The 14,313-nt window shown below is 44.9% G+C and overlaps 2 protein-coding genes and 1 long non-coding RNA gene across 12 annotated transcripts in view; 1 reads left to right on the forward strand and 2 right to left on the reverse strand.

The window, feature by feature from the left end:
• Positions 1-4,649, forward strand: part of LOC310840541 (opsin-5-like) — a 16,565-nt gene extending 11,916 nt beyond the window's left edge. The window contains exons 2-4 of the mRNA XM_083730725.1: positions 2,064-2,357; positions 3,046-3,377; positions 4,185-4,649. Of these exons, the coding sequence (XP_083586851.1) occupies positions 2,064-2,357; positions 3,046-3,377; positions 4,185-4,580 (1,022 nt within the window). The 3' untranslated portion in view covers positions 4,581-4,649. The remainder of the gene's footprint in view (positions 1-2,063; positions 2,358-3,045; positions 3,378-4,184) is intronic.
• LOC310840850 lies at positions 23-2,005 on the reverse strand. The gene is made up of 2 exons (XR_014562206.1): positions 1,209-2,005; positions 23-1,158 (listed from the first exon to the last, which is right to left on the reverse strand). It is a non-coding gene; the product is annotated as an uncharacterized lncRNA (long non-coding RNA).
• LOC310840659 (uncharacterized protein) lies at positions 4,564-12,943 on the reverse strand. Of its 10 annotated transcripts, XM_083730940.1 has the most exons (6): positions 10,177-11,423; positions 8,248-8,296; positions 7,824-7,901; positions 6,859-7,001; positions 6,013-6,085; positions 5,620-5,833 (listed from the first exon to the last, which is right to left on the reverse strand). In XM_083730940.1, the coding sequence occupies exons 1-5, from the start codon at positions 10,215-10,217 to the stop codon at positions 6,058-6,060; spliced, it is 339 nt and encodes a 112-aa protein (XP_083587066.1). In that variant the 5' UTR covers positions 10,218-11,423; the 3' UTR covers positions 5,620-5,833; positions 6,013-6,057. The 10 variants fall into 10 exon arrangements, 5 of the variants coding, with proteins under 5 accessions (XP_083587063.1, XP_083587062.1, XP_083587064.1 ...); XM_083730937.1 differs by lacking the exon at positions 6,013-6,085 and having other exon boundaries at positions 4,564-5,833; positions 7,824-7,898; positions 10,177-11,429; XM_083730936.1 differs by lacking the exon at positions 6,013-6,085 and having other exon boundaries at positions 4,564-5,833; positions 10,177-11,429.
• Between the last annotated feature and the right edge of the window lie 1,370 nt (positions 12,944-14,313).

Consider the following 14,313-nt stretch of genomic DNA (forward strand, 5'->3'; position numbering starts at 1 on the left):
GATATAGGGTTTTTTTAAAAAATTATTATTAGGTTTTTTCTGGAAACTGAATAATTTCTGAGTTGTATATTTGACTGTTTCATGCATTACAGAAAGACACATACAGTACATGATTTAGCAGCTCATTCAAAATTTAGTTTAAATCAGCCTTCATCAGTCACATGCCCTCAAAAATGTTTTTCTTTCCCTGCTTGGTTTTAATGTATCTTTGTGGGCATTTTTTGTTAGTTAGTTAGTTAGTTAGTTAGTTAGTTAGTTAGTAGCTTGCTTTGGGCAGGAAAAAGCAACTAGCAAATTTAATAAATAATAATAATAATTTTGGACTATAACTCCCACGAGTTGCAGCCAGCACTGCTACTGAATTCCAAAATATCTGGTCCATGGCGGCAAAGGCTCCTATAGATGGAGTTTTGCAGAATATGCTGTTGGGAAGGAGGTCGCAGATCGAAGTCAGCTGAAGCTCATAAGCATTTTGAGATAAACACACGTATTATTTTTGATGGTGACAGCTAGTGGGTGAAGGATTTCTATGTGCAGCAGAGTTTGTGGACGGGGGCATGTGCATGAGGCATGCTGAGGTGCAAGTATGCTACATGGATCCCCTCACACATTCTCCTCATGGTGTCTGAATCTCTGTTGGATGAGTTGGCACAGACTTGTGAAATGAGTGCAGAGACTGAAAAGGTCATATGAAAGCTTTTATTTGCGGTGGCTGCAATGGTCCCCTCCACTATCGAAGCCATCACTAGATATTGTGGTCATAAGCTAGTTTTTGAAAGCTGTAATGGGAAGACTTTGCCCTGAAAGGTTGGCAAAAAATACATTCACCCTCTGCACTCCCTCCATCAAGGTTAAGGTGTATATATGTGTAAGTAAAACCATATTATCTAAAAGACTCCGCTGTGCCTCATTTTTCCAATGGAAACATGAACCCTGGATAAGGGCAAAGACTCCTGGAACCTCACACCACTTGGGAGAGATTGGGGTGGCCCTTAACAAGATGTTCTCTTCACATCATGTGAATGGTAGAGAAAGGATTCTGTCTTATTTTCTGTTGTTCACCCTCCGGAGCAGATCTGTGGAGCAGGCACAAGGAGAGAAGCAGCCAGGGTTGTTCTGTACACAAACAGAAGTTCTAGTGCTAGTGGAACTACTTCTCTGGACACCACCCTTTCTTTTAATCCTTCTTTCAAGGTGCTCAGGACAACTTTGTGTCCAGAGCTGACAACAAACCGGCAGTGCAATCCTATAGACGTCTACTGAAATGTAAGGCTAGATGACTTCATTGTGACTTACTTTCAGGTAATTGTGTGTAGGAATACAGCCTAGATCAATAATTTGACCAAGTGAGTGCAGATGCTACTTAATAGTTTTCACTGAGGCCATGAAACCTTGAGCGCATGGCTATCAAGGTTTGGGGGTGGAGGAGGGAGAGAACTTGAACGTTGAGACCCACGGAATCATAAGCTTGGGAGTGTCCGGAACCATATTCCCGATCACTTCCACCCATTTTGTCTTGTCTGAAAATCTGCTATTGAGCACAGAGTTTGCACCAACAAGGGTGTCAGGACTGGACAGCCTTCTCGCCCTCCCCACGTCTTACTACTCTAGGGATTGCTATGCTGTGGAATGGCAGGCGACCCCACCAACATTTTCTTTTGGATGCACATTTCAATTCACCTTTTACAATGTCAAGATAATAACTCTACAGTGTTGAAGAGAGCATACCACGAGTATCAAGACTAGATGCTAGAAAGTGACTTATTTGTGGCTAAAACAGAATCCACTTTTGCTCTGACCCTTACCTGTCCTTCAGTCACAAATCCACTGATATAAATTCACAAGCTGTTTCATGTTACTTTAGGTAACACATTACCTATTGTGGATAAAGGCCTGTGAATAAAATACCTACTTCTTGTTAAAAAAGAAGACTGCTATGGCTTCTAAACCTTGACTTATATAGTATTCACTGGCTGTAGGTCATGATGTCTGCATCTTGCACTGGTTTGTTGACTGATTATGAATGCCTGAAAACCACACTGCTTTCCTCCTCCATCTTTCAGGCATCCTGACAGTTCTGGGAAATTCAGCTGTCCTGGCAGTAGCTGTGAAGCGCTCCTCCCATCTCAGGTCACCTGAGCTCCTGACGGTTAATTTGGCCGTAACCGATCTTGGAATGGCCATCAGCATGTATCCCCTGGCTATTGCTTCTGCTTGGAACCATGCCTGGCTGGGGGGCGATGCAACTTGCATTTATTATGCCCTGATGGGTTTCCTGTTTGGTGTCGCCAGCATGATGACCTTGTCTGTGATGGCTGTAATCCGCTTTCTTGTAACCCACTCTTCAAAGTCCAATAGTGAGTAACAAAGCACAGAAGGGTGGCAAAGGTGAAACAATTTCAAAGCTTTAGACTTCATGTCAAGGCCAAGGGAATAATATTTTAAAGAGCCTATTAGACCTTTTCTGTGTGTTTATAGATTAGATATATTCAGCATTACTGCAGTAAACAATGGGGGCGGATATACAGTCTGGCCGTAAACATGTTTTGAGCTGTAAACTGAAATGCATAATACCTTGTAGGAGTTGGCACTGTGGTGCTGGTGTGAAAAACACTGTTCTTCTTTACATTGGCTGTGTACCTCTGCTACTAGCCAAAGATAGTTAACCACATCTGGTGACCAATGGAAATGTCCTAAGCTTCCCTGAGAATGCTTTAAGGAGGCCTGTAAATGTTGCCAGGCAATATACACAAAAGTATCACACTAGACAAGTGCGTTCTAAAGTATGTCTATATAGCCATAACTCAAACAGTTATTTTTGACGGAGATCATGTACATAATGTCTCCACAGCCCGAGCGAAGGGTCATGGCTTACAGGGCATGCAGAAGATCCCATGCTCAGTCCTTGCCATCTCCAAATAGAACCTGGGGAGTCTGAAACCCAGGAAAGCTGGACAACAGAACGACAGGGATAATTGCCTGGCAGATTTCTATGTTATTCAAATAGTGTTGGTGTCTATAGTCTACTTTCTTTTCTTTTCCTAGGTAATACAATCAACAGAAAAGTCATCCATGTTTCTATTGCCTTGATCTGGCTGTATGCAGCCCTCTGGGCCATGTTGCCTCTGCTAGGCTGGGGGCATTACGGCCCAGAACCATTTGGCACTTCCTGCACCATAGCCTGGAGCCAGTTCCACAACTCGGCTAATGGGCTTTCCTTTATTCTGAGCATGTTTATTCTGTGTACAATTCTGCCAGCAATTACCATCACCATCTGTTACTTGGGTATAGCCTGGAAGGTTCATAAAACCTATCAAAAGATGCAGAACTTCAACAGGACTTCAAATGCAGCAAAGCTGGAGAAGAAATTGACATTGGTGGGTATGTGTTGTTGTGAGCAGAGTATTTTTGTATTTTAAAGAGCAATAGGAACACAGTGTTCCTTTGACTCAGACATTGATTCTGTCCCTACAGATTGAAAATTATTGTCAAAATATTGGGGAAATGCCAAAGCACTTATGGATGCTGTGGACTGGGCTGTTTGTGTGTGTTTGCCTTCATGTATGGTTTGTGTTCCATTTGAGTTGCAGACATTGAGCAACTCCTCTGTTTTTCAGTTGTTAGATTCATTGGTATGAAATCTTATTGTATTAATGCGAAATAATATTAATATTCAAAATATTTATACCCCACACATCTGGTTGGGTTTTCGCAGCCACATACATACTGGGGACTAACTTAATGATGAACCTGTATACTGTAAGACTCTCAGATCTTGCAATACATGGGCTCATAGAGGAACCATGTGGTATATATATTGCTATTGTATGAGATGTTGAGGTCCTGCCATATTTTCTTCTATAGGACTATAATTTGAAACAGGTGACATTCCATTATGATGTAAAGCATCTGATAAACACAAAGGATGCTGTTCTTAATTTCTTATCCTGATCTTGTGTTATTTTATTCTGCTGGAGGGCTGCTGTAGTGCAGAGGATACTGCTTTTGGGTCTTAGGATAAAATGGACAGCCTAAAATGAATGCAAGAGCCAATTGTTTAAATATCTCTTAAATGTTAAAGCACTAATCCTTCATTTCTCTCTCACCGATTCAAAATAACAGATAGAGAAGGAGAAAATATAAAAAGCCAGCCAGTAACTAACTATAAGTGGTTGTTTTTACAGATGGCTGTACTGATCAGTGTGGGATTCCTCAGCGCATGGACACCATATGCCGCAGTCAGCTTCTGGTCAATATTTCACTCCAGTGAATCAATACCACCCATCGTTACCTTGTTGCCATGTCTTTTTGCTAAATCCTCAACAGCCTACAACCCTTTCATTTACTATGCTTTCAGCAAAACTTTCCGGCGTGAAATTAAGCGCCTCCAGTGCTGCTGTAGTCAGAAAGTTTACTTTAGCACCAAGCATACCAATAGCCATGTGTCAGTGATTTGGTCAGGAAGGGATAACGCGCACATTTCTTCATTCAGAAAGACAGATAGTGGAGAAGTTCCAAATCCATCCGCTGCAGCTGCAGAAGTCTTATTTGAAAACGTTGCTCTAAAGTCCAGATCATGAAATCTCCCAGGGAAACACTGCAAGGGCAGTAATTCCTAGGAAGTTTATAATAAACTGCTTGCAGGATAATTCCGAGGTCTCTGTTCTTTAAAAAAAAGGACCTGCCGGCAAGAACTGAGGAATCTCAATGAATTTTGAGCACATGGACTAAGTTAGAGTTTACTATACTGTATTAATAGCTGGCAGAGGAGGTATTTAGGCAGTTAAAAAGAGATTGTAATGTCAGTGAACTTGGCATTTGTTTTTGTGCTTTTGTTGGACTGTATGGGATGCTGAGCTCAGGTGTCAATGATGGAGTCTCAAGAGGCACAGGCGTCTTGAAGAATAATAAGAAAAGACCTTTGCTTAACGGGCTGTTAACACCTCCCCCTTCGATACTTCTATTAAGGCTGTTGAGCAAGAACCTTACAAAAAATGGACTTTTCATAAAAGGGTCGCTCTATCCGTCTTGTGCATGTCATCTCAGTACTGGATTTGTGAGGTCACAGAACTGGAAACCGCCCACCAACTTCAGACTCTACAGAGGCTATTGAGAAGGAAAAGAAAAAGGTAGACCAGGCATAGGCAACCTTCGCCCTCCAGATGTTTTGGACTACAATTCCCATCATCCTTGACCACTGGTCCTGTTAGCTAGGGATCATGGGAGTTGTAGGCCAAAACATCTGGAGGGCCAAAGGTTGCCCGTGCCCGTCTGGAGGCAGACCACCAGGGGTAGGAAATGCATATTTGTCAATCTGACAAGCAAACAAAGCTAGGACAACGAGACTGAACTGAACTGAAAGGGCAAGAGGCATGTGAATAAACAGTATGAAACAGCAGGACATAATTTCACCACCTTTCTGTATCAGTAACATTTATTTTAAATTGTAATTTGCATTTCCAAAGATCTGAAATGTATTTCAGATATAATGCCGTCTTATATGCAAAAATTTTAAATTTACTCATTTCATTTAGATTCTTTGATAGATCTTACATACATATGTAATAATATTGCAGATGATTTCCCACTTTCTTAGAAAGCATAAGGCAACACCAGAAATTGTAGATGATTTAAATTTTTTATCAACAAATCACAATGCATCAACACAAACTATAAGATATAAGGTTTGTTATGAGACAGAGGTTTACAGAGATTGCTGCCTCATTTCCAAGCATTTCTCGATATCATCAAGAACTTGGACAGCTGCCTTTGGGATTCGGGTTCCAGGGCCAAATATATTGGAAACACCAGAGGCATACAAGAAGTCATAATCCTGTGCAGGAGAAAAACAGACATAAAACATACCGTACATGCAAACTTTGTAAAGTAAAATTCTGCAGAACATATGCTAAAAGAGCAGAGTTTAGCGATGGCAGGTCAGGAGGTAGCACACATGGAGAAGGGAAAATAACTTGGTATGCTAGCTATGGGGGAAAACAGTGATGCTCTCACCTACGCAAACCCCGCCATGTGTGCAAAGTCCTAGTGACTACAAGTTCAAGCAATCTCTGCTCTAGGTGTTATCCTATGTAACATAAAGAATGAAATCATCAAAAGTGGTGAACATTTTCACCTCTGCTCCAAGACAACCAGAGACTTGTGGCTCTATACAAATCTTTTGCCAGGTGCAACAATTATACCAAGGTCAAGAGATTCAAAGCAGAAAAGCAAATTCTACCAGCCCTTTCTTCCCTTCTTCTTCCTAACTATTTAAACCAATTCATGAACTAAGAACTTCTACACTGACCACTAATAATGAAACATATGTTGTAGATATTTCTCCACATTTATTATGCTATTTTTGTGATATACAAATGACATAAGAATACTTGGTACAGTATACTTATTTGTATAACAATATTCTTGTTTATAACCCCACCCCACCCCACCCCACCCCCCAGAAAAAAACAAATTCTGGAAGAAGAAAAATTATATAGTTTCTATTTCAGTAAAGGAAACTGGTCCCTTTTTTCTTCATTTCTTAAAATGTTTATGAATATTTTTAAATTTAAAAAGTGATATTTACATTATTTGATTATATTGGCAGTTTTCGAAAGCTTTTGGGAGACTGCTTCTCAACTGCATTGTTCTGTGAACCTTAAACCTAGAAACTACAGCGCTTTCCCAAATTTGCTGAAGGATTTCCACATTTCAAAAGCTAGATTCTATTTTAAAAGCCTTTCAATGGTGTTCATTTGCCTGGAGGAGGAGGAGGAAAAAGTAGATGGAGACCCCACCTCACTGGGAACAATTTAATCATCTCACAACAAGCCATCTTGTGATGGTGGTGCACAGTACCTGGGGAGGAATGGCGCCTCCACACATGAGGAGAATGTCTGGGCGGCCAAGGGACAAGCCCTTCTGTGGCCAGCAGCCAAGGTGCTCGCCCCCACGCAATGCACATCCGCATCTACCGCCTGCTGGGCCACTTCACGGGGTGCCTAGGAAGAGAAAGCAAAGGAAGTGTCAAACAATATGGGAAAGAAGAATGCATAAAACCTAACACTGCATGCAGACCCAGGCTTCTTTTTTCACAGAGAAGAGCGACAAGAAAACACTAGGCACCAGCATGCACCGCTCAAGGCTGCTACTGGCATTTAGGTTAGACAATATGGGCGCCCAGAAAGTAGAGTACAGAGAGGAACATTGCCACCTATCGATGACATCTTCCAACTCGGGAATCTGTAAAATCATCCTAGTACAATATATTCTGATAGTTACCTTTTGTGTGAACAGTAAATTGAAACAATAGGTGCAAATATTTTTTTTAAAATTTATTTTACAAATTTATAAATTGCTTAAAAGCCTGAGGCCCACAAAGCTGTGTACCAAAATCTAAAATACCAAAAAAAAAAAAAAATGTTGTGGCTGCTTCTGGGTTCCCTCCTGCCTTGGATATATATTCAGGTTTTATTTAAAGAACGGTTTTCCTTAGCTTCCTAATCCCCACCCCTTTGCCCCCCAGTGAAGGAAATCAGGCTGAGAGACTGACTTCCCATAGCGAGGTTCACAGCTGAATGCCTTTCCCCCATCCCAAACATCCCTCTAGTCCCACACCTGGACCCCCAGGAGCCGGGGAGAGATGCTCTGGACCACAGCCTCCCCCCCCCCCAATACCTGGCAGGGGCTGCTTCCAGGGCTGGGCCCAGCAACGGCCTGGGGCGGCGCCTGCTGAGAGGCAGCGGGACAAGGCTGCGCTTCCACCTCATCTCCGCAACCTTCAAGGAAAGACACAGAAGCCCAACTGGACAAGAGCCAAGAACCCTTAACGATTGATTAAGGTGCCCCGAGGCCGCCCCTCTCTTCCTCCTCTTCCTCCAGGTCTTCCAGGATGAGCTCTTCTGAAAGGGAAAGAAGAGAAGGCTGCCAGTTAGAGGGGCTTCTTACACACACACACACACACAGAGAGAGAGAGGGACTTTCTGAAGACATCCCTAGAAACAGACATTACCTTCTGGGGGACTCTCCTTCGTTTTTGCCTGAGCCTGCAGGGAAAGAAAGAGCCACATGGGATGTGATGCTCTACAGCTCAAAACAGGCCTCAGACAGAGACCTTTCCTGAGAAATCTGAGGGACTGGAATCAGCTTCTATGGGCTGAAAGGTTTTACCTTGGAGGTCCTTTCAAAAAGGGTCCTGCAGGGGGGGCGGGCGGGGGGCGGAGAGGGGGACTCGGGGACGGGGCAAACTTTATTTTTCTTTGCCATCCGCGAAATGGCTTTTCGCAATCTGGTAAACCTAGAAAAGAAAGAGCAAAATGTGAGAAATGGGGCTCACAGTTCATCCTCTCCGGATCTACTTCCCAAAACTGCTTTTTGCATTCATGCCTCTGAGCTCCCTATCACCCCAGAATTCAGTTGCACATCAAGGCACCCCAAGAAGAAGGAGAACACATTGAGACAGAATTTGACTCTGAAGGTTAATGGGCAAAATTTAGGCCACAACTTTATTGAGGACAGCAATGTGAGTGGTATTGGGTTTCATTGTTGAGGGTTTTTTCAGTGATTTTACCTCAGGAAATAGGCCCCTGAAACGGACTTTGGGCACACATACAACAAAAACCATAATAACACTAATAACACAGTTTGACAATTCAGATTTGGATACACTGATATACCTATGACTACACCTTTTTAACAATATTTTCCTGCCTATCTCTCCTCCCCCTACTTCCCACCGTTATCCGCCTTATCGCTTAAATATTCCTTCCAGATTTCTTCATATTTATCCATTCTTAATTTGTGTCCACATGCAATTTGTTTGTATGTAGCTAGTCTGTCCATATTATCAATTCATGTGCTCAATGGAATCTTTTTGCGGCTCTTCCAAATCATCAAAACAAGTTTTTTTGCTTCTAATATAGCACGGTACACCCATTTGTTTTGACCCCTTGTAATCTCCCATGTTTCCAAAATATAATTTAGAATTAAATTTAATTCCGCTAAATAACAATTTCTTTTTATTACTCTTGCTATAAATATCCTCACCTCACTCCAAAATGATCTTATTATCGGGCATTTAATCATCATATGTACTAAGTTCGCATTTTTACTCCCACATCTGCAGCAGTTGTCCGCGCTTGTTATTTTCTTCTGGTATAGTTTTGCTGGAGTCCAGTGGACTCTGAATATTATTTTCTGTTGAAGAAGTCTTAGTCTTAGATCCACAGAGGCTATTTCTGTTGATTTTATACTTGACTCCCATATATTATTTGTTATCTGTACCCCTAACTCTTCACTCCATTCTTGTCTATCATATTCTAAATCATATTTCTTCCTGTTGAGTAGAGTTTTATATAGTGCAAGTGTAGAGTTTTTTGTTTTTGCTGCAGAGATTAAATCTTGTAGCAGCATGGGTGTTTCCGATGCTGCTATAGCGTCAGGGCCAAACTGCCTTTCCAACATATGTTTCAATTGGATGTATTGCCATTGTGTTTCACTGGTTAATCCATACTTTACTTGCAAATTAGGCCCCTGAAACGGACTTTGGGCATGCCTGGCTTAGGCATTGCCAATAACTATATCTGACTCCTGCCCACCTTGCAGGAAGTCTGGAAGAGTAAACCACCAACAGAGGGAGCTCCATCAATGGCGACCAACTGAAACTCACCCCGGGGTTCCCGCTGGGTCCTGGCATGGCCCTAGCCTCCCAAGCAGACTTTGGACAAGATCCGGACCCGCAGATTCCTTTACCGGAATACCCTTGTACCTGGAGGGGCAGGTGATGGCCGCTCCTCCCCCCCCCCACATTTCACTAAGCCAATGCCTAACCGCCAAACCTTACAAAGTTGTGACAATTGCTAAGAGGTAGACAAAAACCAAGAGGCCAATACCAATTTGCCAAATGGAAAAAATTCCTACCCGGCCCCTGTTCCAAAACAGGCGACCAACCGAAGTCCAGAGCAAGGCCAAAGCACAAACCCAAATCGAGGGTGGGTGGGCAGGTGTTTGGCAGCGCAATCCCAGGTAAACCCCCCCCAACGCTGCGCCGCTGTCTTTTAAAGGCCCCCCCTCGATCACACCACCACTCCCAAGGAAGGGGGGGCTGCACCTATGGCCTGTGCGCAACGCGGACCCTCAATTAAGAGGGTCCGATATGCTGAAAGAAATCCTACTTACATGCTCTCTCTACTCTCACAAGCACAGAATGATCCAAGCATAGGAGATCCCAGACCTTCTAGAGCTCTGGCGACCGATGAGCCAACAGAGGGAGATGTCACAATGAACCTTGTGATGCAGCACCCCTGGGCCCTGAGAAAACCAGCAGCCACAAGCCCTGCTCCTCTTAAGGGACGCGACTAAGTTTTCTTAGTCAAATTTATCCGTAGAAACTATTATGATGATAGCAAAATATTATTGCTTTCTTTAACACATTATAAAACCAAACCACATTATAAAACCAGTTCATAAAACGAAAGAAAATGAATATTGAGGATTGCTTTCTTGAAAGCATCACCACACCCAAGACGATGTGTCAGGCTCCTGGCATGGGCGTAGCCAGGGAGGCGGGGGGGGGAGCTGCCCCCTCTAAATCAAGTAAATCAATAAAAATACTGAACTAACTGACCAATTGTGTCACAGATAACTCGGCTCTGCCCTTAGCCTCCAAAATAAAGCCTGCCCCACAATAAATGCTGTTTGCACCCATGGCTCCAAATCCAGGATGGTGCTTTCAAGGACGCAATTTCAGCCCCATTTATTCTGATCCTTATGAAGAACTGCTCCCTTTTCCCCATCCTCTTAACAAATAAATTGCCACGGTGGCAGGTTTGATCCCCAGATGGGCCAGCCATATATTCCTGCATTGCAGGGGGTTGGACTAGATGATCGGCTGGGTCCCTTCCAGCTCTACAATTCTGTGATTCTTATGTTCTCAAGCTCCCCTGGTGCCAGCCAGGTGTGGCCACTCAGTTTCCTCAAGTACTTGAGGAATGGCAGCCTGTCATAAGAGGATGACAGCGGATGGGCGGCAACAAGCCTCTCCTATCTGCTGGGATTGCCAGCCGGCATATGCTGTGCCTGCTCAAAGATGCCTGTTGCTTACAGCTACAGCCATCTCATTCTAGTTTGTGTAAAGGAGTTTCTAGCCCAAGTATCTGCCACGGAAATAAAAGGTCTGGAAAGGTTAACCTCGCTCAGAGCGGCCAAGGCGGCATCACTTGGGAAGAGAATACTCTTTAGTATTTCATATCCATCTCTGACTAAACAACACAACAGGGTGGCCTTTCAACCAACTTTAGATGATAGAAGCCAAGTTTTCACCATTTATTTAGCCACTTTTGATTTTCACAAATTTAAGCATGTGTGTTAAGCCTAAGGCCTCAATTCTGTGTTCATTTGATTGCAAGTGGGTTCCACACTGAATTCAGCAGAATTTAAAGGTAAAGGTAAAGGTACCCCTGCCCATACGGGCCAGTCTTGACAGACTCTGGGGTTGTGCGCCCATCTCACTTAAGAGGCCAGGGGCCAGCGCTGTCCGGAGACACTTCCGGGTCACGTGGCCAGCGGGACAAAGCTGCATCTGGCGAGCCAGAGCTGCACACGGAAACGCCGTTTACCTTCCCGCCGGTAAGCGGTCCCTATTTATCTACTTGCACCTGGAGGTGCTTTCGAACTGCTAGGTTGGCAGGCGCTGGGACCGAGCAGCGGGAGCGCACCCCGCCGCAGGGATTCGAACCGCCGACCTTTCAATCGGCAAGTCCTAGGCGCTGAGGCTTTAACCCACAGCGCCACCTGCGTCCCTCAGCAGAATTTACTTTTGAGTAAAAGCTTGTGTCGTATGGTCCATGATCCTTCTAACTTTTCATAACTCAAAAAGCTGACTGCTTTTTCAAAAGTTTGGTGGGTCAAAAGTGTCAGAGCCTCCCCTACTGCATCTTCTGCATCTTATTACAGGAGCCCTGAAAATCAATAGTGCCTCTGAGGGCACCACACCTTCCTTCAGCAGTGCTTGGGAGAGCAAGCAGAAAGTCAGAACTCCTCCTTCCACCATAGAGCAGACAGACAAAGAGCTCTAGACAACTGCACACTTCCGGTTCTGATCAGAAATTTCCACATGCAGGTTAAGAATGGTGGGGAAACATGGGGGAACTGTCAATAAATCAGGGCAGGTTTGCAGATGCTTCTGCATTGCTCTGCATTGTGCTTTTGACTATGATGATATACCGATGGACGTTCAGTGCAAGATCCTGCTTCCGCTCTGGTTGCATGAATAGAAATGGGCGATTTTTGTTTTTTATAAATGATTTTATATGTTTCCTTCCCTGCCGCCCAAGGGTTTTAATATGATTTTTCAGGATAGAAGGATTTCTCCTTCTATCCTGAAGAGAGATTAAGATTAGGGATAAATCTTTTTAAAAGATAGTAAGGGAGGTATGTTAAAAGGGAACTGTGTGAATAGCTTTGTTAAAGGCATTTAAAACAGGCAGAAATTCAAGCCAATTATGTATAAACGCTGTATTTTAAAGCACATTGGAAGCACATTCTTGGCCTCAAAGAATTCTGGGCATTGTGATTTTCCCCTCACAGAACTACAATTCCCAGCAGCAGTGCCCGGAATTCTTTAAGCGGGAGAAATGGACTGGAAATGTGCTTCAAAGATATTGTTTGTACATAGCCTGAGTCTCCTCCATGGAGGGTTGAAGCTGTTCATTTTCTGTTAAACAGCCTTTAAAGGCACAAAACCTTTTCCACCAACAAAATACTAATGGAGTTTTTGCTTTCACCATTTTGGGGCTCCCAAAGTCGGTCTTGTCACTCACCCCACACCCCAACTCTCTTGAAACCAGGCTGAAAATTGGAATGGGTTCCCAGCTCAGTCAGTAGAGCCTGAGACTCTTAATCTGAGGGTCATGCTGATGGCCATTCCAAGATCGGTCAGGAGCTCAGGTGACCTGAGATGGGAGGAGCGCTTCACAGCTGCTGCCAGGAAGGGCTGAATTCCCCAGAACTGTCAGGATGCCTGAAAGATGGAGGAGGAAAGCAGTGTGGTTTTCAGGCATTCACAATCAGTCAACAAACCGGTGCAAGATGCAGACATCATGACCCACAGCCAGTGAATACTCTATAAGTCAAGGTTTAGAAGCCGTAGCAGTCTTCTTTTTTAATGAGAAGTAGGTATTTTATTCACAGGCCTTTATCCACAATAGGTAATGTTGTCTACTGAAGTTCTCCCCCTGGGCCAGCAGGGGGTACTGTAAATAGTTTTCACTCAGGTCCACATATGCAAATAAGGGATTGAAAGTGACCTTCAGTGATTGGATAGTGGTTACTGTTGCATTGTAGTGGAGCTCTATATAAGCAGGTTGGCTGAACCCTTCAGTTCAGTTCTGGCCTGTGAATAAACAAGAGCTGTTTGAAGAATCGCTGTGCCTCTGATATGTTCACCCACAGCTTAACAGTTCCTGCCTTGCAGGGGCTGGACTAGATGACCCTAGGGTCCCTTCCAACTCTACAATTCTGTGATCCATTGCTGCATCTTCACTTATTGCGAGGTATTTCAAGGGAAAGAGTGATACAGGCAGGCTTTCCCCTGAGAGGCTCATCTGGTACCTCCACGAGGCTCCTTAAGGGGAAAACCTTTCTCTTCATTTCTGCCTTCCGCTCTTGTGTTCCTTATGCATTTTCTGTTTTAATCTTGTGTTTTGACGCGGCTCCCTCCAAGCCTTTAAAACAAAGCGGCGCCCAGGGCGGGCTCCTTCGGCTCCTCCTCCACGCCTGTCGGAAACTGCGCTCGGGAGCCGCTGGTGTCGGCGGAAAACCCTTCGCCCGCATCCCTTTGGCGCCGCCCCCGCCACTGCAACGCGCATGCGTGGTCGGGGCAGGGCCGAAGGAAGAGTCCGGCTCTCCGGGAGGGAGGCGGAGGGGCGGGGCCGGGCTCCGTCCGAGGGGGGCTTTCCGGCAGAGGCGCCCCCCCCCCGAGACCGCGGACGAGAAGCTCCGGAGGTTTCCTTGGGGTCCCTTTGGCCAGGGTCCCCCCCCCCGGCAGCGGCAGGATTCTTTCCCGGAGGCGCCCCGAGGAGACGCGGCCAGTTGGGCCGCCCGCCTCTCGCCCGCCCTTGCAGCTCCCGGGGGGGGGGGGGTCTGCACCCCCCTGGTCCCGATCTGGCCAACTTCTCCGTAGACCCGGCTGTGTGGAGGGAGGGGCTGCTTTCCAGGCCGTGGCTCCCGGGAGGGGAGGGCGGTGCTTTGGCTCGGGAGAGGGGAGGGGGGGGCAGCTCCGGATTTAGGATGCTTCAGGCAGTTGCCCCACACAGA

This window comes from Podarcis gaigeae, assembly GCF_964106915.1.
Source record: "Podarcis gaigeae genome assembly, chromosome: 3".
NCBI classification, from domain to species: Eukaryota; Metazoa; Chordata; class Lepidosauria; order Squamata; family Lacertidae; genus Podarcis; species Podarcis gaigeae.

What these genes read in the sequence shown, in the direction of transcription:
- LOC310840659 (XM_083730936.1), bottom strand. Translation starts at nt 10,217, where the DNA reads ATGCTTGGATCATTCTGTGCTTGTGAGAGTAGAGAGAGCAT. An exon ending in ACCTTAATCAATCGTTAAGG is followed by an intron (nt 7,002 to 7,823) that starts GTTCTTGGCTCT and finishes TTCTCTTCCTAG; the next exon opens with GCACCCCGTGAAGTGGCCCA. An exon ending in GAGGCGCCATTCCTCCCCAG is followed by an intron (nt 5,834 to 6,858) that starts GTACTGTGCACC and finishes TCTCCTGCACAG; the next exon opens with GATTATGACTTCTTGTATGC.